This window comes from Oryctolagus cuniculus, chromosome 3 (genome assembly GCF_051225735.1).
Source record: "Oryctolagus cuniculus isolate XC-2025 breed Fujian yellow rabbit chromosome 3, ASM5122573v1, whole genome shotgun sequence".
NCBI classification, from domain to species: domain Eukaryota; kingdom Metazoa; phylum Chordata; class Mammalia; order Lagomorpha; family Leporidae; genus Oryctolagus; species Oryctolagus cuniculus.
Genome location: NC_142869.1, coordinates 111166519 through 111181884, shown reverse-complemented (window position 1 = coordinate 111181884; position 15366 = coordinate 111166519). Strand labels below are relative to the sequence as shown.

General features: G+C 41.6%; 1 protein-coding gene across 7 annotated transcripts in view; it reads left to right on the top strand.

The window, feature by feature from the left end:
* Positions 1–15366, top strand: part of LOC149127460 (uncharacterized) — a 43449-nt gene that overhangs the window by 21821 nt on the left and 6262 nt on the right. For 6 of the 7 annotated variants that reach the window (XR_016231601.1, XR_016231600.1, XR_016231599.1 and 3 more), the window contains one exon: positions 14483–14553. The exons of the other annotated variant lie outside the window; for it this stretch is intronic. Coding sequence is in view for 1 of the 6 variants with exons in the window: in XM_089329324.1 (XP_089185450.1) it covers positions 14483–14553 (71 nt within the window). In the remaining 5 variants the exon portion in view is untranslated. The remainder of the gene's footprint in view (positions 1–14482; positions 14554–15366) is intronic. 7 annotated transcript variants of the gene reach the window in all.

Here is a 15366-nt window from a genome sequence, read left to right as displayed (position 1 = left end):
CTTTTCTAGAGTTAGTTTACCAGCATAGTGCTAGAAACATGAAACCACACAGAAGTATAGTATTAGAGACTATATATCCAAGCATCTATTAATGTGCTTACTACAAATAGTCTAATTTAATGGGTAGTGTCTGTTATTTCTATGTATACCAATAGAGTAATTACTCCAAGAATAATAATTATCTCAATAAGAAAATGTTATAACATTCATGCATATGTTTTTCCAGCAGAGTGTGTACATGATAAATGATAGAACTCCATTCCAAAGATTTGAAACAAATTAGTCCTGGTTTTTGTTGGACTAGTCTTTGGTTATCCAGAACATTCTACTTCCATCTATACACTTACACTGAGAATCTGGGATGTCAGTTTTAGACTCAGGGCATGGTAAGCAGGTTGAAAAGGCACCTGGTGGGTCTGGCTGTCTGGTGTAATAACGCTGGGTAAGAGTCACAGCTCTGCTAGTCCAAGAAGAGAATTAGAGAATTGGTCCCTGAAAAGGGGGAGACAGGTGACTCATGTTGGATCTCTTGGAAAACACTGAGATAGAGAATTGTTAGAGGAAGGAGACCTAGGGGAGAATGAAGGGGGCAGAGTCAGGCAGGGGGAGAAAAGAACTGTGGCACAGTGACATTCAAGGTCCAAGTTGATCCTGCAGGAGCTTTTGAAGCTAAGATTCCTGTAGAGTTAACTCCAAATGAGGCAAGGACCAATCTGAATCTGAACATAGCTCTATGCATAGAAGCTCCCCTGGCTGAGGATCCCAGGGAGGGTGTGGCTGCATCTATTCCCTTAGCAGTCAAAACCCCTGGTAGTTGGGGATGAGCTTTTGGATCTGAAGAGGACCTGTGGCACATCACAACATCCTCTATAGGGGAAGAAGGGAGACATTCCTGAAATGTTTGTTAGGTCCCAGCTGTATCTAGGTCATCTCACTAACCAATCAGCCCACCATTTTCATTTATGGGTCTAAAATTTAAGCACACAAAGCACAGATAAAATCTTACACATCCCTAATACCTTCTGTAGTAACCTATCCAGGCTGATGGCTTCTTTCCTTGCAACAAGTACCAGCCAACAATCAGGGTTGAAAGCAACAGTAACCAACTTTGAATAGTTTTGACATAAAAGAAATTTATGAACTAATCATAGCTGGTGGTCTCAGAATCAGCAGAAATCCAGGAGAAAAATCAATGGGGGATGGTCATGAGAAACAATTTTGATGTAGATCCTGATGATTCCCAAACCTACAATTTGCCACAGTATACAAGCTCCCATTGCATTCTCCGATACCCTCAAACAAAGCCACTGTACACTACAGGCCTGAACAGGGCCCCCTGCACACCCCACTGCTAATGCACATACCTACTGCACACTCCATAGCTCACGAGTGCACCCCACTGCACACTCTACTACCCTGAACACACCCCATACTGCAGTCCACGACCCCTTAACATATTGCATTGGACACTCCACTATTCTTTACCATACCCACTGCACAACCCATAGCTCTTTTTTTTTTTTTTTGGACAGAGTTAGACAGTGAGAGAGAGAGACAGAGAGAAAGGTCTTCCTTCTGTTGGTTGGTTCACCGCCCCCCAAAATGGCAGCTATGGCCGGCGCTCTGTGCCGATCCGAAGCCAGGAGCCAGGTGCTTCCTCCTGGTCTCCCATGCAGGTGCAGGGCCCAAGCACATGGGCCATCCTCCATTGCCTTCCCTGGGCCACAGCAGAGAGCTGGACTGGAACAGGAGCAACCGAGACAGAATCTGGAGCCCCAATCTGGACTAGAACCTGGGGTGCTGGTGCCGCAGGCGGAGGATTAGCCTAGTGAGTTACGACGCCGGCCAACCCATAGCTCTTGAAAACCTTACCACTCTATATCCTACAGCTCCTGATCCTAACCTTGTCGTATGCCCCACTGTTTCCAAGTATTCCTATCCCCAGCTTCAGTGTCAGCTGTTTTCTGGCACTCAGTTCAGTTACCACTGAAATATGTAGCTGCTGCCACCAATCTAATGATGTATTTCTTTATCTGTCACTCTTTTGGGCTTCAGAATTCAGTTGGCTGAGTTAGGGTCCTATGCCCACACCTGCAATACCAGGGATAAGAAGAGGCAATCTCCCTGTTGACTGGCTGCGCACCACCAATACTTGTCATGGCAGTGTTCAAGAACTAAGGAGGAGACTCATGTGCTGGTTCAGAATAGAGCCTACTATATATACACTGCCAGGTTCCTCTGTATAAAGTGAGTCATGTTATTGCTCCGTTGTGGTACATTTTCCTATAGGTGGTGTTCTAGGTGGTCATGGGTCAATTTAGTCATGTACCTTTGTGAATAGTGACTGCTCAGTTGAAATGCACACTGATTTCTCAAAAAAGAATGCAAAGTCCATTTTCCTTTCATTAAGGTATTTTGGTTTTCATTAAGGTATATATATATATATATATGTAGGTTTGTTGGCTCCAAGAAATAGGCTGATTGAAGCCAACTGGGGGATGGGAACTTTATGGTAGGAAACAGTTGGGCTATCACTGGATCTGGGAAACCAGTCAAGACACAAGGTGGCTCCAGAGAAGACTTGTGTCTTTCCAGGTAGATTTGATCTTTCTCTTATGGTTTCAATGATCTCTGTTCCTTGACACTCCTACTTCTCTCCACCTTCAGCTCATTTCCTTCTCCAGAAACCTGGCTCAGATTCTGGAGAAATCCATGCCATGATTTGGTTCATTGTTATTCTTCTATTGGGAATGAATGAATGAATGAGTGAATCCAGTGCCTAGTCAATGATCACCCACCAATGCACAAAGAATGATCCATAACTATGGTACTGAACATATCTGTTGGGTATGGCAGGTACCATGTCTGATATATCAGTTTCAGTGACCTTTAAGTGTGATCCAATCCCCCTCACAAACCTTAGGAGTCACTCTTTAGGAAATAAAGGAGCCATTATTTAGTGAGAATTATGCATTGTGCCCACTATTATGCATTATATACCTTATCTCATTGAATCCTCTCTCCTATTTCACATATGAGGAAATTGAGGATCACAGTGATTATGAATCTGAGATAAGGTGGTACAATGGGACTTCAAATCCAGAGTGGTCTTGCTTTCAAATATTTGCTTTACTGCTTCACCTAGGATAACCTTTGTCAACACACTTGTGACAAGGCCAAGATGTCCGTGTCATACTGATCAAAGACTTTTTGATGAAAATTTCTAACTGGAGGACTTTTCTTAAAGGAAACCATTCAAAAGTAAAGTAGAACATGGCAAGGGGAAAGAAGGTCTAGGGCCAGTGGTGTTTGCCTGCTGAGCTGAAGCTGATGTAGAAAAATGGCTTATTCCATGGCTGGCCCTTAAGGTGGCCAGAAAATAGCCTCATTATCAAGTGGTGCATATTCCTCCTGAGTAACGATGAGAGGCTAACTTTACACAGCCCGAAGTGGTCACTCCTTCTAAGTTCTTTGCCTTGTTTGTCCAAAACCATACACAAACAAGTGCAGCTAGCATGAGTCTCCACAAACAACCAAATAACTTTTCAGCATCTGCAAGGTCTAAGTTAAGTCCTTTTAGAGGTAGATCTTTAAGCACTTTATGCCTCCTCACAGTCAGGAAATTTCAGGTAATTACTGTCCAACTCTTCTTCGTTCACTCACACACTCTTCAGAAAGTGATGTAGAACTTAGAGGCTTGTTGGGAAGGGAAATGGGAATATGTCCTTGAACATAACCATGGGCATTACCTAGAGTGTTAATTCTTTCTGGTTCATTCTCCTTCTTCAGCCTTCAATGTCAATCATAACTTTCAGTGTCTCCAGGAAGTCTTCTTTAATTAGGCAAGCCTGAAATAGATCATTCCTACCTCCTAACTTCCCCAACTCCATCTTTTACATATGCTGGGCATTGTGGGCAGACCTCATTGTTACTGGGGCAGTTAACCAGGATGGAAAGAGTGAGGGAGATCTATTTCTTTCATATGCATGTTTGTCTTAGTAATTTTGTGTAATAATATTAGAACAACAAACAGTGGGTAATTCATAAAGAGCAGAATTTTATTTAAAACACAGTTATTGAGCCTGGGAAGTTCAAGGACACAGTGTAGGCATCTGGCAAGGACCTTCTCACTGTGTGATAACATGGCAGAATGTATCACAAGAGAGAGGACCAGAAAGTACATGAGAAAAACTTGATTTTATAACAAAGTTGTCCCTGTGAGAAATGACTCAGTCCAATTGTTATGGGATTCAGGAACCCTGGCTAGACTTACTACAGGCCCTTGTCTTACCATATATAGGAATACAAGCAGGAGATGTATATAAACAGAGATGAGCAGAAAAGCATGATTTATTGAAGGGCAAAGGAATAGTACATACTCACATGTGAGTTCTGGCAGTTACACAAAGAAGAATTGACCCCACTAGGCTGGGATAACCCTTGTATAGGATAAAGGTTGGTTTGCAGCACACAAGGTGATCTTCAGGAAAGTGTCATGGCATCTGGTGCATGGAGGAAAGTGAGGTTTAGCTGCATGCGAGTGAGGGGGTGTGCTGAGACTTCAGCCATGTTGAATTTGCATGAAACGTGATGGTATTTGGGCAGTGCATATAGCTTAGGTGTTGGCAGTCCTTAAGACATTCCTCAGCTCCTCAGTGCTCAATAACTACATGACTACCCATATCACTATGAGAACAGCCTTAATCTCCCTTAGTCTGGTGAATTACTTTTAGTCAGTGGTTAATTAGTAATCATAAAATGAGGACTAGGATACTTAAAGATCCGGGTTGGTGGCTGTGAGAATGGGATCTCGTGATATCTCATTTCTGCCTTTGATAGGCACTTGTAGAGGGGTTTAGTTTCAAACCCAATTCAAAATAAACAAAAGATATGATGAAACATCATATCAAAGAGAGTGTAGAGATGGCAAATATCACATAGAAAGTTCAATATCACTATTAGAGAAGAAGTTCAGACTATGATGAGATAATATTACACACCTACTAGAATAGTGAAAATAAAAGTAGTGATGATACCAAAGGCTATGGGAGATATGAAGGAATGGGATCTTTCACACATGTGCTAGTGGGCATATGAAATTGTGCAGTTTTATTTGTAAATAGCCAAAATCCAAGACCAATTCAAATGCTGAGTCAGGGGTTGGCAAATTATAGCTCATTGACCAAATCCAACCCACTACCTCTTTTTGTAAATAAAGTTTACGGAAAATTTTTCCCTATGTAAGTCCCTCTTCACAGTCTTTCCTCTGTTTATGTTGTTTTTATACCTTCTTCTTGTAAAGATACCAGTCATAATAGATTAGGGCTCATGCTAATGACTTCATCTGAAGTTGATTATATCTGCAAAGGCACTATTTCCAAATATGGCCATATTCACATGTATGGAGCACACAATTCAGCCCATGATAGTTAGAAAACTTCATCATCTGCCATTTGAAGAACCTTCTGCAAAGTAGGGAGCCTCCTCTCCATGCCATAGATGTGATAGAGAAGCATCTCTTTCTGACTGGTGTGCAAGAGGTCTGGGCAGGCAGGATTCACAAGGACTTTGTTTAGTCTGTAGTTCTGGTGGAAAAAGACCAAGCAGCAGCAAACAGATTTCTCCCTGGTCCCTCACCACTGACAACCCTAGAGTTGCTGAAGCTTATCTGCAAACAACCTTGTCAGGCTTGTAGAAGTTTTGCAACATTCTTCTTTAAAAAAAAATAAGGAAGAAGAGAGAATCCAGCAAGTCCTAGCAGAGCCAAGTGACTCACAGCCAATAGTGCTCTACATGGTTGAAGAATTCCTTATCAGCTTTCCACCAACACATCCAATTATTTTCTAAAGGAGTTTTGTTCCCAAAGGACCCATTTTTATAGTTTTATTTTATTTTTAATTGAAAAACAAATTGCACCTATTTATGAGATGCAAAGTAACATTTTTGATATAAATATATATTGTGGAAAGATCTAGAAAAGCTAATTAGTGTCAGCTCAAATATTTATCATTTGTTTTGGCTAAGAAAATTTTAAATCCTGTTTTGGTGATTTTGAAATATACAAGAGAATCCATTTTAAAAAACATATTATTCATTTAATTTTATTTGGAAGGCAGAGGGAGAGAGAGAAAAAAAAATCAATCTTCCATCTGCTGGCTCAAATACCTGCAAGAGCTGGGGCTGGTTTAGGCAGAAGCCAGGAGCCAGGAACTCCATCTGGGTCTCCCACATGTGCAGCAGGAGTCAAATAACTTGGGCCATCAGCAGGAAGCTGGATTGGAAGCCAAGATGGTCCAGGCACCTGATATGAGATGCAGACATCCCAAGTGGTGACTCAACCCACTAAGTCACAATGCCCATCTGGAGAATCTATTTTTTGGTGTAGCATCATTGCCTCCAAAAGTTAATACATGATGGATACCAAGTGAGAAGTTTCTCCAGAGGTATGATGGTCAGTATTTATAAACTTGTTCTCCAAGGAGCAGGTACTTGCTGCAGTAGTTAAAACTGCTTGGGATACTCACATCCTGTATCAGAATGCTTGGTTTCAGTCCAGCTCTGTTACTTCCAATGCAGTTTTCTGCTAACATACAACCTGGGTAGCAGCAATGATGAATCAAGTATTTGAGACTCTGAAACCCATGTGAGAAACTGGGATTGAGTTCTAGGCTCCTGGCCTCAGCCTGGCACAACCCTGACTGTTGCAATCATTAGAAAAGTAAACAAGAGAATGTAAGATGTGTCTCTGTCTCTGTCTCTCTCTCTCTCTCTGTCTCTCTCTCTCTCTCTCTCTCCTTCTCCCTCTCCCTCTCCCTCTCTCTTTCCCTTTCAAATAAAATGAAAATCAAGGAGTGGGTGTTGTGGCACAGCATACTGAGCTGTCACTTGGGGCTCCCACATCCCAGATTAGAATGTTGATTAGAGTCCCAGCTACTCCACTTCCAATCTAGCTTTCTGAAAACATACCTGGGAAAACAGCACGTGATGGCTCAAGTACTCAATGTCACACATGTGGGAGATCCAGATAGAGTTTCTGGCACCTACCTCATCCCTGGCACCTGGCACAGCCCCAGCTGTTGCAGGCATTTGAGGAGTGAACCAGTGGATGTAAGATTTCTCTCTCTCCCTGTCATTTTTGCCTTTCAAATAAATAAATAAATGAAAATTGATTGATATAAAAATTTTAAATTGGCTCTCCAAAAAAGAAAAGTGGGGATAGAGGCTCTAAGTCAACCTTGCCAGTGATATAAAAACCCCCACAATGGGGCCGGCGCTGTGGTGTAGCAGGTAAAGCTGCCGCCTGCAGTGCCAGCATCTCATACAGGCTCTGGATTGAGTCCTGGCTGCTCCACTTCCGATCCAGCTCTCTGCTATGGCCTGGGAAAGCAGTAGAAGATGGCCCAAATGCTTGGGCCTGTGAACCCATGTAGGAGACTCAGAAAAAGCTCCTGGCTCCTGGCTTCAGATCTGTGCAGCTCCAGTCATTGCAGCCAACTGGGGAGTAAACCAGCAGATGGAAGACCTAACTCTCTCTCTCTCTCTCTCTCTCTCTCTGCCTCTCCTTCTCTCTCTGTATAACTCTGACTTTCAAATAAATAAATAAATCTTTTTTAAAAAATAAATATCCCATCATGGCCTTTTTCAAGTTACAAGCATAAAGCCATTGATCACAGAGCTGGGAAGAGGTGCACAATTGCTCTCAGGAACTGGTGCAGAGTGACTTCAATGTATCAGTGAGCATGTCAATATCAGGAGAAAAAATATAATCTGGCTAATGCAGGTAACACATTCTGGAGAAGGTAGGATTTGAAATCAATCCTGAAGGGTGGGTGTGATTTGATGCAGTCTCTGTCTCACTGTGTGCTCATATCAGTTTAGCAATTCCCATTGATCATTCTCTGGGACTAGAGTGTGATTCCTCTAGACGGGGAATGTGTCTTTTCGTTGCAATATGCCTACAGTAGGCATATCACAAGTGTTCATTGAATGAATGAATAAATGAACTAAAAATACATGGAGATGGGCAAGGAATTCCAGGCAAGTAGGACGTTCGCAGTGTGGGCAGGACACAAGGAATGCACAGCTGGTTTTGAGTTCATTGTGTGGTTCAGCCTTTCTGAAGTACAGTGTTGGGATGTGGGTTATTCCAGTTACCATGGCTTTGTAACAAACCATCCCCAAATTTAATGCCTTAAAACATCCAGACATGGGCCAGCATTGTGGCACAGTGGGTTAAGCCACTGTTTGTAATGCCAACATCAGATACAGAGTACCAGTTCAAAGCCCAGCTGCTCCTCTTTTAATCCAGCTTCCTAATAATGTACCTGGGAAAGCAGCAGAGGTTGACCCAACTACAGGAGCACTTGCCACCTATGGGGGGTTTGGAGTTTTTGGCTTCTGGCTTTTGCTTGGCCTGGACCTCAGTGTTGTGGCCATTTGGGGAGTGAATCAGTGGTTGGGCAATCTCTCTCTCTCTCTCTCTCTCTCTCTCTCTCTCTCTGTCACTCTGCCTTTCAAATAAATAAGTAAATCTTTTAAAAATCCACACACTTTTTTTGCTCATGAATCTGAAATTGAAATAGGGTTCAGCAAGGCCAGTTTGTTTTGCTGCTCTTGGCATTTACTGGAATGGCTTGAAGCTTGGAAGCTGTAATTATCTGAAGGTTTGTTTGCTCACTCATCTGTCTGGAGATTGGGCTGGAACAACTCAAAAAAGTTAGGAATTTTAATGTCTGAGGCTTCTTGGACACCTCTCTGATTCCACAAGGTCTCTGGCCTCTCCAGAATGGCAGTCTTGGGGAAACTGTACTTATTCCCAAGATGTGTATCCTAAAGTGAGAAGCCAAGGGGAAGTTGTCCTCTCTTGCTCGCTTTGACTTGGAAGTCACATACCATCACTCTGCCATGCTCCATCAACAAAGAAATCAACATCCTCTACTCAGATTCAAGGAGAGGAGAACTGGAACCCACCTCTCTGAAAGAAGAATATCAGTGATATTGTAATAAGAACATGCATTACATAAAGGGATTTGAAAAAGTTTATGGATAATGGAATTAAAGTTCATTTTGATGGAAATGCATACATAATTTTCTCATACTTTGTATTCTCCATGAAGTTTTTCAAGATCCCTTGAATCTATGGATTTTGAGAGTTTTTAGACCAAAGAAAACTTAGATTTTCATTCCATTTTCCACAAACCTGATGCCATGGTCACCTATGGAAAATACAGTTTGTTGCACACAGTAGAAAAGAATGTCTGATAGTTGAGTATGACAAGGGAAGAAGCCCTGAATGCCATCCTACATGGCTTTTTCTTTACTCACTTTGGAAGTGATTCATGCATCTTGATTTTTCTCCAGGGTACCATATGTGTAAGTTCTTCATCCACTGCAAGTCAGCTAGACTATCAGGCAGCAATAATCATGTCCTAGGGATTTTTAAGGAGAGTGTTCCTAAATTGCCAAGGTTTCATTCTCATGTCCTCGGTATATTAGCCTGTCTTCCCCAGCAAGTAATGATGTGAATGATACCAGACTAGGCCATTTGGGGCTGTCTCCCAGCTGGCATAGGTATGCATGCTCTTGCACACTGAAGCAGGTGACAATGAGGTGGCCCATGATGGGATACATGGATGACAACACTAAGTATCAAAATTGTCAGAGAACATCTAGATCAACTCAGAGCTTATTGCCCAACAGCTCAAAAAAGAGTCCGAATCTACAGTGTTGATTCTTGCAGAATATGCGATACCTAATGCTGATTCCATCTGCCAGGAAATGCTGGATCCAGACTGAATGAAATTTTCATAGTCATGGACACAAAGCCCTTAGATGCTCTCATTCAAAACCTTGGTCTTTCTTTGCAGGGTCTCCATCCATCCTGTTGAAGGATTAGAGATGAGGCCATAATAGCCTTTGGTTTTTTTTTTTTTTTTTTTTTTTTTTTTCTGAGATGGAGAGAGGAGGAGCTGCCACTTGTGTTTTGGATTCCTGTCTGCTGAATCTGTTGTTGACATTCTTTGTTGACTTCTGTCTTTGCAACAGAGATAAATTTGTTTATGGCCATAAGACTGTCATTGTGGGAAGCCAGGAGAGAGTCTTCTCTTTCTAATATTTGTCAAACCAAAGACATTACCTGAAGAATAGAAGATGGTAGGAAGAACCAAGGATGGCATCATAAACAATACAACTCCTTCTTCCATCTCCTAACCTGGGATGGGCCTTGTTCAAAAGTCAGAAAGCAGGAGGGAGAGAGGAGGAGAGAGGGAGAGGTGAAAGGGATGTCGTGTTCTTCCAATTGTATCTACAAAGTACACTGAATTTGTTAAAAAAAAAAAACACTAATTAAAAATAAAATAAAAATGTTTTTTAAAAAAGTCTGAAACTCAGAACATACATTAATCCCACAGGATAAGAGCGCCTGGCTGGGCCAATAAGTGCACATTTCATCCATAATGTAGTCTGAAAGAGAAAGGCAGACATCAACCGGAGACAGCTACCTAAGCCGGTTCTGCCTTCCCCAGCCTTTTATGGTTTCTGTGCTTTTGAACCCAACCAGCAGATTTCTTATAGGCTGCAAATTCTAATGGCAAAGGCAATGAGGGTCTGACAACTGGGAGCATTGGGATGGCCAGTACTAAGTACAGTCATACAGTAGGACAGAGTTTGCCTGCACACTGAAAAATAATGAACTGTGGCTTTGTGTAGCTAACTTCAGGTTGGGAAATTGGTGTTTTTCATTTGTTTGTTTGTTTGTTTTTTTCCAATGTACCAAAGGGTTTTCACAATGAAACCTCTACTGAAATGGAGGGCATGTATGGCAGGGGTTGCACTGTTGTTCTGAAGCCTGTCAAATAGGCTGATTAACTCCACTAGCACATGCAGGTGCTAATGCAACTAAGGTCATGCTTGCAATCCCCATTGGAGCAACCATTTGACTTTTCACTTAGAAAAGCATCTTAAGCCATGACTATGTGTTTAAGCTGGCCTGTTGCACATGCTGGCCAAACAACTCAAGGTTCATATTTATTAAAGATACAGTAAGAAAGTGTAGATTCCCTGTTAGTAAATTTTCTATTTTATGTGGTGTTTTTGAAAATATGGTATTCAGCTCGATGAAATAGATGGTTATTATAAAGATTCCCGGTATGTCATATATACATGCTCAATTTTCAGACATTAGGAATCTTGTCTTATCAGTAGATATATGTAGCACTTAACTACAGTTAACATGTTCATTTGACAATTGTTGCCTTTTTTCTTTTGTTTTCTATTGTACAGATTTTTTTTTTATTTTTTAATTTTCTGACAGGCAGAGTGGACAGTGAGAGAGAGAGACAGAGAGAAAGGTCTTCCTTTTCTGTTGGTTCACCCCTCAGTGGCCACTGCAGCCGGCGCGCTGCGGCCGGCGCACTGCGCTGATCCGAAGGCAGGAGCCAGGTGCTTCTCCTGGTCTCCTATGCGGGTGCAGGGCCCAAGCACTTGGGCCATCCTCCCCTGCCTTCCTGGGCCACAGCAGAGAGCTGGACTGGAAGAGGAGCAACTGGGACAGAATCCGGCGCCCTGACCAGGACTAGAACCTGGTGTTATTGTACAGATTTAAGGTGTACAATTTGATGTTTTCATGTCCATTTACATAATGGAATTATTACCACCGTCAACCATCACCTCCCAGAGTTACCTGTTTGGGTGTTGTGTGTGTTTGTGATAAGAGCCCCTAAATGCATGCATTCTCTTCACAAATTTTCCGTATATATTACATTTTTATCAGCTATGCTCCTCCTGTTGTACATTAGATCTCTGGACTTATTCATTCTGCATAACTACAGCGTTATATTCTTTGACCTACTCCTCTTCATCTTGGTAACTGCCATTCTTTTTTTTTTTTTAACTTTTATTTAATGAATATAAATTTCCAAAGTACAGCTTATGGATTACAATGGCTTCCCCCCCATAACGTCCCTCCCACCCACAACCCTCCCCTTTCCCACTCCCTCTCCCCTTCCATTCACATCATGATTCATTTTCGATTCTCTTTATATACAGAAGATCAGTTTAGCATACATTAAGTAAAGATTTCAACAGTTTGCTCCCACACAGAAACATAAAGTGAAAAATACTGTTTGAGTACTAGTTATAGCATTAAATCTCAATGTACAGCACACTAAGGACAAAGATCCTACATGAGGAGTAAGTGCACAGTGACTCCTGTTGTTGACTTAACAAATTGACACTCTTGTTTATGGCATCAGTAATCGCCCTAGGCTCTTGTTATGAGCTGCCAAGGCTATGGAAGCCCCCTGAGTTCACCGACTCTGATCATATTTAGACAAGGCCATGGTCAAAGTGGAAGTTCTCTCCTCCCTTCAGAGAAAGGTACCTCCTTCTTTGATGACCTGTTCTTTCCACTGGGATCTCACTCATGGAGATCTTTCATTTAGTTGTTGTTGTTGTTGTTGTTGTTGTTGTTTTTTTTTTTTGCCAGAGTGTCTTGGCTTTCCATGCCTGAAATACTCTCATGGACTTTTCAGCCAGATCTGCATGCCTTAAGGGCTGATTCTGAGGCCAGAGTGCTATTTAGGACATCTGCCATTCTATGGGTCTGCTGTGTATCTTACTTCCCATGTTGGATTGTTCTCTCCCTTTTTTATTCTATCAGCTAGTATTTGCAGACACTAGTCTTGTTTATGTGATCCCTTTGGTTCTTAGTCCTATCATTAAGCTCAATTGTGAACAGAAATTGATCACTGGGACTAATGAGATGGCATTGGTACATGCCTCCTTGATGGGATTGAATTGGAATCCCCTGGTATGTTTCTAAGTCTACCGTTTGAGGTAAGTCAGCTTGAGCATGTCCCGAATTGCACATCTCTTCCCTCTCTTATTCCCACTCTTATATTTAACAGCAATCACTTTTCAGTTAGGTTTCAGCACTTAAGAATAATTGTGTATTGATTACAGTATTCAACCAAAAGTATTAAGTAGAACAAACAAAAAAAATACTAAGAGGGATAACATATTAAGTTGCTCATCAACAGGGTGAGGGCTGATCAAGTCACCATTTCTCCTAGTGCTCATTTCACTTTAACAGGTTTCCTTTTTGGTGCTGTTAGTTGTCACCTATCAGGGAGAACATATGGTATTTGTCCCTTTGGGATTGGCTTATTTCACTCAACATAATGTTTTCCAAATTCCTAACAGGGATCACTTTTCAGTTAAAATTTAAACACCTAAGAATAATTGTGTGTTAATTACAGAGTTCAACCAATGGTACTAGGAGAGCATTGGAAAAACCCTGCAAGATATAGGTACCGGCAATGACTTCTTAGAAAACACCCCAGAAGCACAGGCAGTCAAAGCCAAAATTAACTATTGGGATTGCATCAAATTGAGAAGTTTCTGTACTGCAAAAGAAACAGTCAGGAAAGTGAAGAGACAACCGACAGAATGGGAAAATATATTTGCAAACTATGCAACTGATAAAGGGTTGATAACCAGAATCTACAAAGAAATCAAGAAACTCCACAACATCAAAACAAACAACCCACTTAAGAGATGGGCCAAGGACCTCAATAGACATTTTTCAAAAGAGGAAATCCAAATGGCCAACAGACACATGAAAAAATGTTCAAGATCTCTAGCAATCAGGGAAATGCAAATCAAAACCACAATGAGGTTTCACCTCACCCCAGTTAGAATGGCTCACATTCAGAAATCTACCAACAATAGATGCTGGTGAGGATGTGGGGAAAAAGGGACACTAACCCACTGTTGGTGGGAATGCAAATTGGTCAAGCCACTATGGAAGTCAGTCTGGAGATTCCTCAGAAACCTGAAGATAACCCTACCGTTCGACCCAGCCATCCCACTCCTTGGAATTTACCCAAAGGAAATTAAATTGGCAAACAAAAAAGCTGTCTGCACATTAATGTTTATTGCAGCTCAATTCACAATAGCTAAGACCTGGAATCAACCCTAATGCCCATCAACAGTAGACTGGATAAAGAAATTATGGGACATGTACTCTATCGAATACTATACAGCAATCAAAAACAATGAAACCCGGTCATTTGCAACAAGATGGAGGAATTTGGAACACATCATGCTGAGTGAAATAAGCCAGTCCCAAAGGGACAAATATCAGATGTTCTCCCTGATCAGCGACAACTAACTGAGCACCAAAGGGAAAACTTATTGAAATGAAATGGACACTATGAGAAACAGTGACTTGATCAGCTCTTGTCCTGACGGTTGATGTACAAGGTAACTGCCATTCTATTCCATTCAACTTTTTTTGAGATTTCATGGGTGAGACTATGCAGAATTTTTCTTTGTTTCTGGTTTATTTCACTTAGCATAAGTTCCTCCATATTCATCTGTGTTTGACAATGGTAGCATACCCTACTTTTTTCTAATGCTGCATAATACCCCGTTGTGTGTGTACATGCACACACAGCATTTCTCTATCTACTTATCTTTTTAGGTGGACACAGTTGTATCTATCTTGGTTATTACAAATCATGCTGCAATGAACATGGGAATGCAAATATTTCTGTAAGTTGGCAATTTTCTTTTCTTTATATAGAGAGCAGAGGGATTACCAGGTTGTATGGTGGTTCTATTTCTACTTTTTTGAAGAACCTCCATACTGTTTCCCATACTGGCTTTTCCATTTTACCTTCCCACTAACAGTGTGCAAGTGTTCCCTTTTTCTCCATATCCTTGCTAACACTTGTTATTCTCTTGTTTCTTTGATAATAGCCATCTTAACAAGGATAAGGCACTGTCTCATTTTGACTTGCATTTCCTCATGATCAATGATATTGAGCACACTGACATATACTCCTTGAACATTTTTCAATATTCTTTGGGAAGAATGCCTATTCAAGCTCTTTACATATTTTTTATTTGAATTATTTGTGTTTTTTTTCTACTGAGATATTTATGTTCCTTAAATATTTTGGATGCTAAGCCCTTATCAGATATATGGTTTCCAAATATGTTCATGCAACCTGCAAGCTTCCTTTTGACTTAAGTGTTTTCTTTTTTTTTTAATATTTATTTGAAAGGCAGAGTTACAGTGAGAGAGAGGAGAGACAGAGAGAAAGAAATCTTCCATCTGCTGGTTCACTCCCCAGATGGCTGCAATGGCAAAAGCTGGGCTAAGGCCAGCACCCGCAGCTCACTAGGCTAATCTTCCGCCTACGGTGCCCGCACCCCGGGTTCTAGTCCAGGTTGGGGCGCCAGTTCTGTCCCGCTCTTCCAGTCCAGCTCTCTGTTGTGGCCCGAGAGTGCAGTGGAGGATGGCCCAAGTGCTTGGCACCTGCATGGGAGACCAGGAGGAAGCACCTGGCTCCTAGCTTCGGA